Raw genomic sequence first — 17,488 nt, 5'->3', positions numbered from 1 at the left:
ATAGACCAATCCTTTCTTTTGCTCCAAGCCCCATAGTGAAGTACATCATGGCTCATTTGTTCCTGCTTAAATGTGTCTTAGGGTTGGTAGGTTCTCTCCTTCCTCGATCTCTTTTCATTATCCAAAGCTAAACAAATCAAGTTTTATAGTCAGACGAATGTGATGGGGTGGAATCACTATCACCCCAATCACCACTGAGAGAAAGCTGCATGGAGAAGCCCTATGCTGGGTATAGGCTCTTCCCAGCAGGCCAAACGAAGCAAGCGCACTTGCATGTTGCATCAAGTTGGAACAGATCTCATTCTGAGAAAAATAGGAACTTGCAGCCAAGACCTGGAGCTCAGAAAGACAAGTGAGGGAGTTTCTGGCAACAGGAAGTCCTAAGAGCAACTCCTGGGAAATTAGGCTTGATTTCCATTGCAGCACCTTTTAAACCTCTATTACCCCAGTACAAAATAAGTACCTGTGTATAATATGTAAACCCCTTTGATTGTAATCACAAAAAGGAGATATATCAAGACCTATCCCCTTTTCCTTAGATCTGTGTAGGTATCTACGATCATTTTATGCATAAGCATTGTTTGGCAACAGCTGATCTCCCCAGTAACATTTATTTACCCTTTTTCATGAAGAGATTCACCCAAAGTGGTTTATAATATATTTAGTAATCAGGTACTCTTGTATTTTCCCTTTGTCCCAACAGGCTCACAATCTAACTGTAGTACCTGGGGAAATGGAGTATTAAGTGACTTGCCCAGAGTCACAAGGAGAAGGCTGGGATAAGCTCACAACCTCAGGGTGATGAGGCATCAGCTCTAACCACTAGGCCACGCTTCCACTCCATATAGGAACAAAAAAGTTAAAATGACTTTTTTGTGAAAGGAAAATGTTTCTGCATATTAAATAATATGAACAGTAAACGTACATGTTTGTGCTGACAACACAGAATAACCGGCAACAATATATTGCAGACAAACTGCAGAATTTTCTTTGCATCCTGATGAATCTATTTCCTAAGGCCATGGTGAGGAAACTTGGGGCCATGATGAAGCAGAATGAGGAACAAGTGGGTAAAGGAGGTGAATTAATAGACAATGTGTGAGCTTGGATAGAATCTTGTCATGATTCTTTTGTTCATAGTTGATAACAGACAGTTAATGTATTCCCTAGCAGTATAAAATGTATGCATCGACATGCTCACTCTTGACAATGAGATTTTCCCTTTTGTACTCTATCTCAGCAGTCAATTCTCAATCCATTCTTTCTTACACTGCTCACTGCAATCAGACTCCCTTCTCTAGCTGTTCTCTCAGGAGTCACTCTCCTCTCTCATATGCTCTTAACAACCAACCCCCTCTGTCTCAGAAGAGATAAGATGGTCACCATTGCATCCACATGCTTAGCTGATACAGTGTGAGAGAGAAATAATGATTGAAGAACAGCTGATAGAGGAGGAAGTGACGTCATCGCCACGAATGGGAGCTTGATAGAAGAGCTCCGTTCGGGCCCAGAGCACTAATTGTCTTTTTGTTGTGCCAGTGGGCTGAATCTCATTTTCCCTGCCGTAGTGTGGTGTGTGACGGGTGCGGGGACGCCATGGCGACGCGCAAGAAGATTCCGTGCGATAAAGCAGGCCAACGCACGTTGGAACAAGCGCTGGGCCGGAGTGCACGTGGCAACGTGGTGCCGGAGACTAGCGGCAGTGAGGCGGTGAGTTTGGGCGGTGCTATTGCGGCGGTAGCCGATATGCTTACTGAGCCGGTCCCGGAGTGCTCCTTGCCGGATCCGCTAACAAAAGCTGACATGCAGCGGTGGATTTCGGAAGTAAAGTCCGAGATCTCAGCGGTAATGCTGCAGGTCAGGGAGGCAGTGCAGGAGCTTCGCACTGACCTGGTGGAGGTGGGCACGCATGTGGAAGTGGTAGAAATGCGTCTGGACAGTTGTGAGGAGAATGTGACCGGAGTGCAAAGATCGTTGGAAAGTGCTTCAGCCGACTATCAACTTCTTTTGGATAAAGTGGAGGATCTGGAGAACCGCACCCGGCGTAATAACCTGCAGGGGCTTACCTGATCTGCCGGAATACAAGGATGTCCGGGCCACCACCACAAACCTGATCCGCTGGCTCCTCCAAAATGACACTCTAGAGCCGGGACTTGAGCGGGCACATAGAGCTTTGGGGCCCCGAGCCACGGATCAACCTAAGGACATTGTGCTGTGTCCTCAGAGTTTCGTGCTTAAGGAGCAGATCTTCCGCAGAGCCCGGGAGCTAGGCACGGTGACTTGGGAGGGTCATCGGTTGGAGTTCTATCAGGACCTTGCTGCCAGCACGCTACAGAAACGCCGTGCCTTCAGGGAGGTGACCAAGGCTCTGCAGCACAGCAATCTGCGCTACCATTGGACCTATCCATTTGGGGTGGTTATTTCTATAAATGGAGTCCATACTAAAGTTACTACAGTTCGTGAGGCCCGACTCTTGCTACAAAAAGAGGGTATTGAGATTCCGGAGGAACCTGATCAGCCTGTGGGCGTTACTTCCAGTCGTTCAGGGAGTCCAGCTCCTTCACGATGGCAGTGAGTGGAGCGTGGGTCCCGGAATGGGCGAGGGGGCCGTGGGGGTGGACCCCCACTCCAGGCGACAGCATCCTCCTCGAATGGCCTCCCCTGATGGCTGAGTGACTCTATCCATTTCTGTGCTGTCTCCTCATCCCACTCTTGATGGTGGTCTTTACTCCTGATGGGGCATCTTTGGCCTTTCCCCTTGTAACTGTGCTCATTGGATTCCGTTTGGAATACTGGGGGGATGCCCCCTGGACTGGATCGTGTGGGTGGGGTGAGGGGTGGTTTGGGGATGTGAATGGGGCTTGTGTGGGTGTCTGCTTGTGGATTGGATCAGGGTTTGGTTCCTGGTGGGGTTTTGGGCTGGTGAGATTTGGTTCTGGGAACGTTGTGTATGTTGTAATGATGGTTAGCATTTGGCTGTGGGTATTTGAGTCAGGGGCTTAGGGGATTGTTCACTTCCTTGTATGTTTGTGAGAGGTCTGTGGGCTCTCACTTTGGGGGTTGGGGGTGGGATGGTGGGGGGGGGAGGGGGTCATGGGGACGTGTTTGTGTGGGTTGGGTCTTCGTCTATTCTGATTTCTTTGGATTATGGGGGGGTTTAGGTTGGTCTCTTATAATATCCGGGGTCTCAATTCCCCTAACAAGCGGAGGGCATTTTACCAGGAGCTGCTTAGGGTGAGAGCTGCTATTTGTTTTGTTCAGAAAACACATCTGTTACAATCCCATTAACACATGGTCAAAGATTCTCGATTTCCCCAGGCCTTTTTGGCCTCCCGGGTGGGCACTTCTAAGAGGGGTGGAGTGGGGATTCTTATTAGTAAAGGGATCCATTGTGAGGTACATAGAGTGGTTAGGGACCCTCAGGGTAGATATATTATGCTGGAGGCCCTAATAGAGGGGTGTTTGTACTCCCTGGTTAATATCTTTGCCCCAAATGAGGGTCAGGGGGCATTCTACCGTGAGTTGGTGCCTCGGATTCTCCAGTTTAAGGGGGGTGCCTTAGTTTTGGGTGGGGATTTTAATCTTACCATGACTCCTCACTTGGACAACTTGGGGAGGGCGGATCAGTATGGGAGGAGGGATTGCAAGCTGCTGCGGGAAGCACTTACCGCCCTTAATGTGGTTGATTGCTGGCGTTGGTTGCATCCGCTGGATAGGGACTATACCTATTTTTCTGGGACGCATTCCTCCTACTCTAGAATTGATTATGTATTTGTTGAGCGTGGATTGCTTCTTCGGGTGGAGTTGGCGGGAATTGAGTCGCTTACGTGGTCGGATCATGCGCCTGTCTGGGTGAGGTTTCTGGGAGAGGGGGGTGGTTCGGGGTGGAAATTCTGGCGTTTTAATGACAGTCTCTTGGATGACCCGGAGGTGGTCGTGCAGATCGAGGGGTGGTTACGGGAGTATTTGGAGGTGAATGTGGAATTTGGAGCATCAACGGAGGCTGTCTGGGAAGGGTTGAAGGCTACCCTATGGGGTAGACTAATTGCTCTGGCCTCTGCTTGGCAACGTAAACGTCGGGAGGCCGCAGCGGCATTGTTACACTGTATAGGCCGTTTAGAGGGTCTGCATAAGCGCCAGCCTTGGGTTGTGGAGCTGAGTAGGCGGCTGTTCCAGCTCGCCTTGATCTTCAGGCTTTGGATTTGGAGCGCTTGCGCTTCAATTTGCAGCTCTTGCAACAGCGATATTTTGAGTTTTCCAATAAGGCTAGCATATTGGTTGCCCATCGTTTGAAAGTACGGCAAACACGCAATCAGATTCTCTCGGTCCGGGCGGCTTCTGGAGAGCTGTTGCGGAAAGATGAAGACATCCGAGCGCGCTTTGTGGAGTTTTACTCCCGCCTCTATACTCCGGAAGAAGAAGGGTCTCCATTGGACCTGGATAGCTATTTAACTTCGGCGGCGTTACCTAAGATCGCAGCGGGGGATGTTGACCGATTGGATCGTCCCCTCACGTTGACTGAAGCTCATGGGGCTTTGCATTCTATGAAACTTGGAAAGTCGCCTGGGCTGGACGGTTTTACTGTCTGATACTATAAGCGTTTTCAAGATCTTTTGTTGCCTCCTTTGTTGCGCTTTCTTAACTCTTTGGCTGCGCACAGCGTACTTCCGTTTTTTATGCAGTTGGCGGGGGTTACGGTCTTAGCTAAGGACGGGAAGGACCCCCTACAGTGTGCTTCTTATCGACCGATTTCTCTGTTGGGGGTAGATACTAAAATATTTTACGCTGATCTTGGCGGATAGGTTGATGAGTTGGATCCCTCCTGACCAATCGGGCTTCGTGGTGGGCCAACAGGTGGGCGATAATACCCGTCGGGTGTATGACCTGTTTGAACAGGCCAGGGGCCGCGCGCGGGGGACGGTGTTTATGTCTATCGACGCTGAGAAGGCCTTTGATAGGGTCTCCTGGCCTTTTTTGTTTAGGGTTTTGGACTCCATCGGTTTGGGTCCGCGAATGCGGGAATGGATTCGTATCCTCTATACTTGTCCTATTGGTTGTGTTAAGGTGAACGGGGGATATTCTGATACTTTCTCCCTAGCGCGGGGAACGCGTCAGGGGTGTCCTCTCTCCCCGCTCCTCTTTGCCCTGACGGTGGAACCCTTGGCGCAGCGGGTGCGGGCGAATCAGGACATTAGGGGGGTTACTGTGCCAGGTGGGGACTGTAAGTTGACCCTCTTTGCAGATGATCTTCTTTTTACGGTGGAGGATCCCGAGGGTTCTTTGCCAGCTATCCTGCGGGAGCTGGACGCTTTTGGTGTGGTGTCGGGGTTTCGCGTTAATGTTGGGAAATCTGAGCTTCTTAATATCAACTTGCCTCCGGACAGGGTGAATTTCCTTCGGGACGGTTTTCGTTTCATTGGGTTCAGCATTCTTTGCGGTATCTTGGGGTTTATTTTGGCCCGCCGGGAGTGGATATCTATGATCTTAATTTTCCCCCGCTCTTTCATCGTATTCGGCAGGACTTGTCTGGTTGGCGGGATCACTTCTTTTCATGGCTGGGTAGGGTGGAGATAGTTAAAATGATGATATTTCCTCGCCTTCTGTTCTTATTTCAGGTATTACCGCTTTGGGTGAGTAGGTGACAGTTGGAGGAGGTGCAACGGCACATTTTCGCTTTTATTTGGGCCGGGCGGAGACCTCGGGTGAGCAGGAAGGTTCCGTATTTGGGTCGGAGTGACAGGCGGTTAGCGGTCCCCAACGTGGTGAAGTATTATCAGGCCGCTCAGTTGCGTACCCTTTTGGAATGGCAGGCGCAGGATCACTGTGGGTGATGATTGAACAGAGTTTCTCTGCCGGGGTGCCGTTGTTGCACCGGCCTTGGGTACCTGGGAGAGCGAGGACCGAGGGAGTTCTGACCTCGGTGGATACCTCCTTACGGGTTTGGAATATGGCCCGGGGAGGCTTATTGTTGGGTAGGCGTCATTCTTGGTATACCCCGCTGCGTCATAATCCGGACTTTGTGCCTGGCCGTGGAGAGGGAGTGTTTGCTGGTTGGGAGACCCATGGATTGGTCTGTGTGGGACAATTGTGGGACCCAGTTTTGGGCCGGATAGGGCCCTTCGTTGAACTACAGGGCCGTTATGATTTACGTGCTCGTGATTTCTTCACTTATTTGCAAGTCGTTCATTATCTTCAGACCTCGGGTGTGCTGGGGGACTTGCGGGGTGGCAAGACTCCCTTCGAGTTGCTGTTGGGCCCGGTGCTCCGGAAAGGTGCTCTGTCTGCGATATATCGGTGCCTTAATATTCGGGGAGCCACACCCCTCCCCTATATGTCAGCCTGGGAGGGAGATTGGGAGTCTGCTATCTCTCTGGACACTTGGGGGGACATTTGGAGAGAAGTATCTTCGGCGGGTATTGCAGCATTTTTGGTTGAGAATGGGTATAAGGTTCTTTTCCGTTGGTACTATACCCCTCAGGTTATGGCTCGCTGGCGAGGGCTCTTTGTTGGAGGGCTGTGGGGAGGTGGGTACCTACCTTCACATGTGGTGGAAGTGTGGGAGGGTGAGTGGTTTTTGGGTTTAGGTTTTTACTCGGGTCTCTCGGATCCTTAATACACAGGTTCCGGTTGATTGGCGACATGCCCTTTTGTTTTGGCACCAATTAGATCTTGACTGGGGAGATGCCATGTTTTGTAAGTTAGCTTTCACTGCAGCCCGGTTGGGTTTGGCCTCTTTTTTAAATCAGGTGCAACCTCCTACTTGGCACTTGGTGGAGCAGCGCTTGCTTACCTGGCAGCTTCTTTACCAACTGATGGCTATGCAGCATGGTAAACAGCATGGCCATGCTCGTATTTGGCGCCGCTTTCGGGATACTGTAAGGGTTGATTGTGGGGTTGGAGTTGAGCTTGGGGACTTGGGGGGGGGATTTTGAGTCTGGGTGTTCTTATACCTATTCCTTTCCTTGGGTTGGTGTTTGGAGACCCTTTATCCTTTATTGTGGTTTGAATTCTGTGTTTCGTCCCCGGGGTGGGGGTGGGGGGATTTTGCTCTGTTGTGGGTGGTTTTGTAGCTTGTATATGTATAGTTGAAGATATTGCTCATGTTCATTTTGCTGGCAGTACCTTTGGTACTTCCTTTCTGATGTTCTGTGTTCCTATTTGTTGTTGATAACTTTTTCTGTGTTTACTTCAATCAAAGCTTTCATTAAAAAAAAAAAAAAAAAAAAGAACAGCTGATAGGAGCAATGCTAGACCATGCTAATTCCTCTATTGATAAGTGGTCCAAAGGTGATTCCTCTTTGTAGAGACTATGGTAAGAGCAACCATAGATCAATATAGAATGAGCTTGTGCTTCAGTTTCTGCCTGCAACCTGCAGTTGCCAACTGCTAGTATTCGATTGACTTGCCCAGTTTTATTGAAGGGGAGACTGGCAGCTGACAGAACCTTAAAACAGTGTAGCCAATAGGATGGCTGCCAGTCTTTCCAAAAGCAGATACTGTGCCTTCACCAATGCTCCTCGATTCCAAGCCCTCTTTATTCTCAGTGCCACACTTTGCCTTCCCTGAACCCTCTGGATGCAACTCTCTCTTCCTACATGAAATTTCCCCCAAATCCCCCATGCTTCACCAGTTGCAAGGAGAGAGTAGTGTCAGAATGTATGTGTGCAAAACCTGTGAATCCTGCATGAACACAATCACAGAACCTATGTTGAGTCTGTTTCCACTCCCCCTTAAGCTTTCTGCATTTTTTTCTACTTCCTAGAGCCAGTGTTGGAAGGCCTGAGGTCCTGGGAAAATCTGACGGCTGGCATGAATTGCCAGCCTTATCACCACCTATAGGCCGGTATGTTCTTCAGGGACTTTTCATTCTTGGTATAATCAAAAAGGGTATTACAGCCAGAACGAAAGAAGTTATCCTGCCGTTGTATCGGGCGATGGTGCGCCCGCATTTGGAGTACTGCGTCCAATATTGGTCGCAGTATCTTAAGAAGGATATGGCGTTAGTCGAGAGAGTTCAAAGGAGAGCAACACGTCTGATAATAGGTATGGAAAACCTGTCATATTCTGAGAGATTGGAGAAGCTGGGTCTCTTTTCCCTGGAGAAGAGGAGACTTAGAGGGGATATGATAGAGACTTACAAGATCATGAAGGGCATAGAGAGAGTAGAGAGGGACAGATTCTTCAAACTTTCGAAAAATAAGAGAACAAGAGGGCATTCGGAAAAGTTGAAAGGGGACAGATTCAAAACAAATGCTAGGAAGTTCTTCTTTACCCAACGTGTGGTGGACACCTGGAATGCGCTTCCAGAGGACGTTATAAGGCAGAGTACGGTACTGGGGTTCAAGAAAGGATTGGACAAATTCCTACTGGAAATGGGGATAGAGGGGTATAGATAGAAGATTACTGCACAGGTCCTGGACCTGTTGGGCCGCCGCGTGAGCGGACTGCTGGGCACGATGGACCTCGGGTCTGACCCAGCAGAGGCATTTCTTATGTTCTTATGTTCTCTAGTTCTGCCCTAAAAAGGGTTATACATTAAGTGAAAGAGCAAAGCCAGACTAAGTCCCAGTTGTGCTCATGACGTAGAAAATGACATAGTGACAAAATTAATCACCGTTCCTGGCCCTGTGAGAAACCATCCTGTGTCATTCTTCCAGAACTTGGAGGCAGCAGAAATGGCTGTGTAGCTATGAAGCTCCCATCCCCAGGCACTCTTTTGGTGATTTTCAGCTTTAAAATGTATTTCCTTAGAAGCAGAAAGTCTGAAATTTTATCAAACAATGGCTTCTAATAAACAATCCAAGCCTGAAACAGCTTCAAAAACAGGTGGGAACGCAAAAAGATTAAAGAAAGATCCACCCACTCCTTCCAAGACTCCCCTACCTGTGGATGCTTTGGACATGAAAGAGCTAATTGAGGAGCTGAGAAACATTAGATTAGTGTTGAAAGACAACACAGATCAGCTGGCAGCAGTGAAAGAAGAAGTGGTAACATTGGGACAGAAAATGTAAATGGTGGGGGGGCGGTCTGCCCCACCCCGGGTTTACGTCCCAAGGGAGTGCACAGCTGGCCACCCTCCAGTGTTGTCCCTAGGCCGGCAAACTGCGGCTCTTTAGCCACTTGAGTGCCACCGCCGCCATCGGGAACAGGCCGGCGCCAAGTTCTCCCTGCTTTTCCCTGTGGGGCCGGCCAACTCTCGCCACTCGCGTCAATTCTGACGTCGGAGAGGACGTTCTGGGCCAGCCAATCGCTGCCTGGCTGGTCTAGAACGTCCTCTCCGACGTTAGAATTGACGACGGGTGGCGAGAGTTGGTCGGCCCCGCGGGGAAGAGAAGCAGGGAGAACTCGGTGCCGGCCTGTTCCCGATGGCGGCAGTGGCAGCCTATTCCCCAGTGGCGGTGGCAGCATTATAAAATACTTTCTTTGTGTTTATTTGATTCCTATTCAAGAGAATTACTTTATATATAGTCAATATAGGCACAGAGTTAAATTTTTTAACATTTTCTAATGGTGGTGTGCCTCGTGATTTTTTTCATGAAACAAGTGTGCCTTTGCCCAAAAAAGGTTGAAAAACACTGGTCTAGAAGACCCAGGACTAGGGACTGGACCATGAGCTGGAATTGTTTTCTGTTGAAGAATTTTCAAATTTGCCTTAGGTTTCTCATGATTTCTGTATTGTTTTGTTGATTTATGGCTGCATAGTACAGCCTCTATCAGCATTCCCAGAAGTTTTAGAGTGGGTTGAATGGGGTATGTGATTGAGTTTATTACTAGGTTTGTTATGGTTGGGGTTTTATTTTCGAGGATGAATTTTTTGTCAGGATTCAGTTTCTGCTCTTTCATCCATGTTGCTACTGTTTCTAGTGTTCTGTGTAGTGTGTCTGTCATGGAGGGCGCTGGTTGATCAAAAGGAAGAATGGTGATGTCGTCTGCATAGCTATAGGAGGTTAGGCCTAATTTGTCTAGACAGGTGCCGAGGGATGCAATGTAGAGGTTGAAAAGTGTGGGAGATAAAGGTGATCCTTGGGGTATGCCGCAGGGGTTGGACCATGGTTCTGATTTTTGTTTGACTTTACTCTGTAAGTCCTGGATTGTAGGAATCCTTGAAACCATGTGTGTACCTTACCTGTGATTCCTATTGAATCTAGTATTTGTAGTAGGATGTCATGTTCTACCAGGTCAAAAGCTGCGGTGAGATCTAGTTGTATAATCAGCATTTTTCTGCTTGTGCTGAGGTGTTGTCTAGCTGTGTCCAGGAGGGATCCCAGTAGCGTCTCTGTGCTGTAATTGGTTCTGAAACCAGACTGTGTAGGGTGGAGTAAGTTGTGGTTTTCTAGGTAGTTGGTGAGGAGTTTAGCTACGAGGCCTTCCATTAGCTTGACATAAAGTGGTATTTAGGCTATGGGTCTGTAGTTGGATGGTTGATCTGTTGCTCTTTTGGGGTCTTTTAGGATCGGGGTGACGATGATTTCACTGAGATCTTTGCGGAAAAAGGCTGTCTGTGAGCAAGGTTTGTATCCATTGTAAGAGGGCGCGGAATAAAGTACTGGAGGTTTTTAACAGGTATGGGGGGGGGCAGTGGTTGAGGTCACAGGCTACGTGGCTGTATTTTTATAGTTTGTTAAGGTCTGACCATTGTATAATGGAGAAGTGGGACCAGGTTCTGTCTGCTGCAATTGATTCTTTTTCTGTGGGGGGCAATGTGATCTCTTCTAGGTGAGTAGGGGTTCCAGTGAAGGTAGTCCTGGCAGTTGTGATTTTGTTTTTGAAGTATTCAGCTAAAAGGGTGGCTGAAGGTGGAGGGGTGTCATTATTAGCCAGGTAGGATTTGGTGTCTGTGAATTCTTTTAGTAATTGGAATAGTTTTTTAGTGTCTTGGGAATCTTTGCCTATTTGGACATGGCAATGGTTTCCCGTGGGGACAGGAACAGTGATGAGTTTTGTCACCATGTCATTCCCCTATTACACCTGAATGTAACCCATCTTGAGCTACTTGGTAAAAGCAAAATGTAATATTATTTTATTTAAAAGATTGACCTTTCTCTCTCTTCTTCCTGAAATTCAGATTAGGGCCAGTGCTGTAAGATCACAGTGGGCAAAATCTGCACGACACTACCTCATCTTACACAGCTCTTCCTCCTACCCTATGCCACCTCATCACATAACTGTCTTTCTATCCCTCCCCAATTCTAATTGATGTTACCTCGCTGTCCTTACAGCACCTCTTATTATACACTGTCTTGAACTGAAAAGGTATGACTGGATATAAAGCTATTATTTCTGGAGCTGCGCTTCTTCCCTGTGCCTCCTGGTGATAAGTACCATTGAAGAAGTACAGTTGAGTGGATAGAGAGCAGATGGGACTGGTTTGGATTTTTTTTTTTCCATATCTTTATTCATTTTAAAAAACCAACAAGTACATATTACCAAACAATATACAAAATAAACAGCACTTAATTCCATCAAATGATATAATAAATACATATCCTTCCCCCCATCCTTTCATACAGTATAAAGATAAGAAAAAGTAATATAAATGATCAAGTCCAACAAATTACAATCAAATAATAATTTAAAGGCCTATCCCCCTCTCCCCCCTGGTTGTGTATAATCAAAGGGCTAAAACCAATAATTAATCTTTACAAAATTTTGTCAATGGGTCCCAAACATCCTTAAATTTCCAATCCTTAAAGTCCCAATTGTATTGCTCTCATATGCTCAAATTTATAAGTTTGGCACAAGGATTCCCACCAAAAACTATAGTTTAACCCAGGGGTGTCCAACCTCCGGCCCCGTGAAGTATTTTGTGCGGCCCCGGTCGAGGGCGATGCAGTGTTTTCCTCTGCTGCCCCTGGGTGTTTACCGTCTTGCCGGCTCCCTCCTGTGTCTTGCTGCAGCGCTTGAAAGTTTGTGCGGGCCCAGAAACATTTTTTTTCAGCCAATGCGGCCCAGTGAAGCCAAAAGGTTGGACACCCCTGGTTTAACCTGTCCCAGTTTTTCAGAATAAGTTGTATAGCAACCCCCGTCATAATGAAAAGCAGTCTATTGTTATGTGAAGTTATTGGACTCTTGGCCATCAATAATGTACCAAACAGCACTGCATCTTATGTCAATGCCAATGGAAGTTCCAGTATACTATTTATTTGACCCCCAAATGGATCGACAAAAGAAAAGCAGATGATCCGAGATGTCAATGCCAGCATCAATTTGACTTAGAACTATCTAATTTTTGTAATCTAACAGGGGGTCCAAAAACCTCTATGCAACAAAAAAAAACACCCAAGTTTGACTCATAGATGCTGATGCTGTAAATCTCATCCTCCAAGACCAAATCTGTGGCCATTGAGTCGAGAAATCTGCTTAATCTCAATGCTCCAAATATCTTTTAAGACAGTTTTAAGTTTCTTATTCAAATATTCAGATATTAATTTGTACCACTTGGCGGCCTAATGCCCTAGGAAATCTGCCTGGAAGCAAAGGCCCAGCAAGCTATACTGAATTTTCAAGTTTTGCCAATCAGGGAACCCTTTCTGAATGTCCTGCTTCAACTGCAACCACTTATATATTTGAAACTTTGCAATACCAAATGTTTGTTGCAGTCGGGAAAAGTCAAGCAGCTTTCCATCTAACACATCATCTAAAGTACGTATACCCGCCTGCATCCAAATTTTCCAGATGATCTTAAACTCGCCAATTCGAATCTTGGAGTTCAACCATAAGGACTGACACATGGATTGATGAATCGGAATAGGTGTTAAGTTATTAATAAATTGTAATGTTTGCCACGTGGAAACTAAGGGCTCCTTTTACTAAGGTGTGCTAGCGTGATTAGCGCACACTAACATAGGCCTGATGGTACCTATAAAAGTTTGGGAAATTTACCCCACCAGCCGCAATTGAGTTAGATTATTTTTGATTAATCGCTGTTGACAATACTATTAAGCAGTGTATGTACAATATAATATGTTGCTACATTTATAATAGTTACAGCACTTTACATGTCTGAAAACACAACATGAAATACTGGTTAAATTCTGGCTCCACACATGCACCGCCCCTGGACCACTGGACACCACCTGGGGAGTCACAGGCAATATTCAAGGGGCAGTAATCACTTCAATACTGATGACTATTGCTGGATATCCAGCTCAATAAGATTTAACAAGGTAGGAGCCGCTCCTGCCTACTTAAACCCTTTTTAATATTGGGCCCTTATGACGTAGTGTTATTTGGAACACTGTTAATGCCCAAGAGTCCAATTATGCAAATAAGAATAGATTACTTCTTATGACAGGAGTTGCTATGCATCTAATTATAAAAATCTGGAAAAAAATGGGATAGAATAAATGATAATTTTTGGTGGGAACTTATGCCAAGTTTATAAGTTTAAACGTATGAACTCGTTACAATTGAGAAACTATAATAAATTCAAAGAGGTTTGGGATCCATTAACAAAATTGATCATTAATATTTCCCTATGATTTCTGAATGAGTGTTATGCACATCCAGAAAGGGTGGTTGGGTGAGAAAGAGGGGGGGGGGGGTGATAAGTACTTATCTTGTAATGAGTGCTGTTTTTTGTACCAATTGTTGGTTAATCTGTTGCACTTTGTGTTGGCTTTTAAAACGAATAAATTTGAAAAAAAAAGTATTGGGCCCTTAGTTTTACAGAGTAAAATGAAGCAGCGGGTTTTGAGTTTTAATGAGGTGAAAGGCCAGTTCTTAATGGTCAGCCTCAATGACAGAAACAGCTGAATGATTTGGGTTTCAGTGCAATAGATAGAATGTAAATCATTATAGCCCTATGGAAAAAAGCATTCATGACCCCCTATCTTTGGCTGTTATGAACTATTTGGAGCCCTCTAGTCAGCCAGTGGTGATCACAGAATGGGACGATTCATCACAGGACATTTCATCATGGCTGCACTGAAACAGCCATACTGAATCGTCCTCTCCACTTATCCATGCCACTGTTGTTGCCTCTCCACCCCAGTGGTGTACTAAAAAGGGAGGGGGAGGTGGATCACTCCCCCAGGTGTCATCTTGCCAGGGGCATTGGTGCCTCTTTTCCTCGTGCCCCCTAATACCTCTTGAAAAGTTCACTAGCATGAACGGCATCTTCCATCCCTTGCTTGCGCCAGCCTTAACTCCCTTCTGACATCACTTCCTAGTCGCAGCACCAGGACGTCACATCAAAGGGGAGCCCAGGCTGGCACAAGCAAGCGTCGAAGATGCTTGTGCCAGTGAATTTTTCAAGAGGTATGCAGAAGTGGCAGGGAAGAGTAAAGGGGCATCCAAAGTTTGGGGATGTGTGTGGATCATTGCCGCCACTGCCGCACCCCAACCTCCTCTCCCAAATGACATCAGGTGCTTCTATGAGGCCCCCGAGCTGACAGCTGGGTGTAGGAACATTCATCGTGGCCAATCCAGCGCTGAAATGGCCACCTAGACCCTGGTGATCAACATTTTGCTGACCGGTGCTGGCATTAAACTTAGAAATTCAATGCCAGGCAATGTCCAAATTCTGGGTTTGAATTTCCATGTATAGGGCACCAGCTGGGATATATTTGGCACTTAACTAGCTATGAAGAATCACTTAAAAGATAGGATTGTTTTTTATGTGGTCCTATTGATGCAGTTTTCATAACCAGTTAAGTGCCAAATATTGGCAATTAGCCAGCTAAGTGCTGACTCTACCCTGGAAGACTTTCAAAAGAACCAGTTGCAAGTCGAGTGCTAATGGGGCATTTTCAGTAGCATTATGTGGTTAAGTGCCACTGAAAATGCCTGCTTATTTTCAGACAGGCAATTTGATAAGGCCAGGAGCCTCTTGTGGCTGTTTCAATCATTTAGAAACTAAGATGGAAGATTTCATTGCAAATATCTGTGTTGCCACTTTGTCTCAAGGCTTCTTGGAGAGATTGAATCTGATTATTTTGGCCTGTAGTTTTTCTCCAGGTCCGCAGCATCTCTAGCATCTGGACAAAAAAAGCAAACAGAATTAAATGAAGGTCACTTGTGAATTTCCAACACAAAGCATGTGCCCTTGAATAAAACTCAAGCTCTTGCCATGTCATAGCTGTCTAGGCCTTTGTTTACTACAGTACAGCGGTGTGCAAAAGGCTGGATTAAGCAGCTCTTAATGTTTTGAATCTTCTGTATACTTTTGCTTGCGATCACTCCTCTTTCAAATGCAGCTAATTTTGTATGTTGGACATGAATTAGCAGATAGTAAAGTTGAGTAAAGGGGGCACTCAGAGAAATTAAAAGGGGACAGGTTTAGAACCAATGCTAGGAAATTTTTCTTCACTCAGAGGGTGGTGGACACCTGGAATGCGCTTCCGGAGGATGTGATAGGACAAAGCACATTAAGGGGATTCAAAGAGGGATTGGACAAGTTCCTGAAGGATATGGGGATTGAGGGATATAGATAGAGGTAGAGATAGAGATAGGATCATGAAAGGGTATAGATAGAAGAAAAATGGGGATTAAAGGGTTATAGACAAAAGATCACTTACAGGTCATGGACCTGATGAGCGCGATGGACCCCTGGTCTGACCCAGCAGAGGCAACTTCTTATGTTCCTATATACCACCTTTCTGTGGTACAACTAAAGTAGTTTCATATTACATACAGGCACTGACTCTGTCCCTTGCAGGCTGACAAACTTGCCCCGGAAAAAAACAACTTAAGTGACTTGCCCAATCACAATGAGCTGCGGTGGAAATTGAACCCAGTTCCCCAGTTTCTCAACTCATTGCACCTTGGCTTTGGCGGTATATAAACAATAAATTATTATTATTATTATTAACCATTAGGTTACTCCTCCACACCATTCTGGTATTATATAGGTAGCCGTCTATCCCTAGTCTTATATATTATTATATATATAGTAGATAGTCTTAACCCTCCATTGACCCAGGTACCAGAGCTAGATTGTCAGCCCACTGGAACAGACAGGGAAAATGAGTAGCTGATAGTCTATGTTAACCACAGTGACTTGTTGCATAGAAACAGCTGTACGTTAAGCACTAAAATATGTGTATGTAAATGCACATGTAAATACTGATTTCAGAACTGTGTTCTTTACCTGTGAAGATCCATACCATGCAAAGATTTGAAAGGAGCTTGATTTGAGCAGGATGAAAATTTGCACAGGTAGTTCCCAATTTTTAAAGGGAATACAGACAGACATAGATTCATAGAAAGTGCTTGTTCGGGGATTAAGGGATTCATTCTCCATACTCTCATGTATTTTCATTCCACCTCCAAAAGGATGCTTTGATTTTTTTGTATTAGGTTAGGGGGTTGGGCAATTTATAGGGGGCTATGTGATAGGCTGATGTTTACAGTGTTATTGTATTATGTTTTAATTTTGTTGCTCACTGCATAAGCATTTTGAGGATACAATCTATAAGTGTTTTTAAAACACTATAAATAATAACAAATAAGTTACAATGGCAGCCTCACTACTTAATTGGCAGCACTTGTATGTATCGGTTTGTAAAATGGGGAGGAACATGTGGAAGTTGCAATATTTCATGTGTAAGTGGTGAGATCTCCATAAAGAAGCTACCAGGTGCATGCTTTCATTTCTTTTCAATGTGTACATTACATTAAAATACATTTCTAGACCGCAATACCTTAAAGATTGATGCGGTTTACATAATCATGAGACTGTACATCACAGTGAAATACAAGAGAAATATCATCTTCCTTACTTTCCTAAGAATTTTACAAAAAGAGATGTCTTTAATAGTTTTTGGAAATGCATCTAGGAAATCGAAGAAGCAAACAAAATACGCAGTTCCGAATCCCGATGTGCCAGCAAATACACGCATGGACCCTGCAAGTAGCATAGCGGATGATGGCAGACAAAGACCAGTCTGCCCAGCAAGATAAACTCATAATATACCTCAACTCACACTGGCTCCCAATACAAGCAAGAATACTATTCAAATTCTACTGTCTATTATGTAAAGCCATAAATGGAGACAGCCCAGCCTACTTGAACAACTGCCTAATCCAAAATACCACAACCAGACACAGGAGAACCCACACACCATTTACGCACCCTCCAATCAGAGATGTCAAATGAAAAAAACTACAACTTGCTAGCCACACAGGTGGCAAAACTAGACCTCCAACTCTCCAATTTACTGATCACAACCCCAGACTACAAAACTTTCAGAAAAGAAATAAAAACCCTGCTATTCAAGAAATCCTTGAAAACTTGGGGGGGGGGGGGGGGGGTTGGCACAGTGGTTAAAAGCTACAGCCTCAGCATCCTGAGGTTGTGGATTCAAACCCATTCTGCTCCTTGTGACCCTCGGCCAGTCACTTAATCCCACCGTTGCCCCAGGTACATTAGATAAATAGTGAGCCCACCCGGACAGACAGGGAAAAATGCTTGAGTACCTGAATAGACTCATGTAAACCGTTCTGAGCTCTCCTGGGAGAATGGTATAGAAAATTGAATGAATAAATA

General features: G+C 45.7%; 1 protein-coding gene across 1 annotated transcript in view; it reads right to left on the bottom strand.

Moving 5' to 3' along the window:
• Positions 1–12,929: 12,929 nt before the first annotated feature.
• LOC117360896 overlaps positions 12,930–17,488 on the bottom strand; it is a 129,706-nt gene continuing 125,147 nt past the window's right edge. The window contains exon 8 of the mRNA XM_033945533.1: positions 12,930–14,978. Within this exon, the coding sequence (XP_033801424.1) occupies positions 14,850–14,978 (129 nt within the window). The 3' untranslated portion in view covers positions 12,930–14,849. The remainder of the gene's footprint in view (positions 14,979–17,488) is intronic.

This window comes from Geotrypetes seraphini, chromosome 1, assembly GCF_902459505.1.
Source record: "Geotrypetes seraphini chromosome 1, aGeoSer1.1, whole genome shotgun sequence".
In the NCBI taxonomy this organism is placed as follows: Eukaryota; Metazoa; Chordata; class Amphibia; order Gymnophiona; family Dermophiidae; genus Geotrypetes; species Geotrypetes seraphini.
This window is presented reverse-complemented; position numbering and strand designations above follow the sequence as displayed.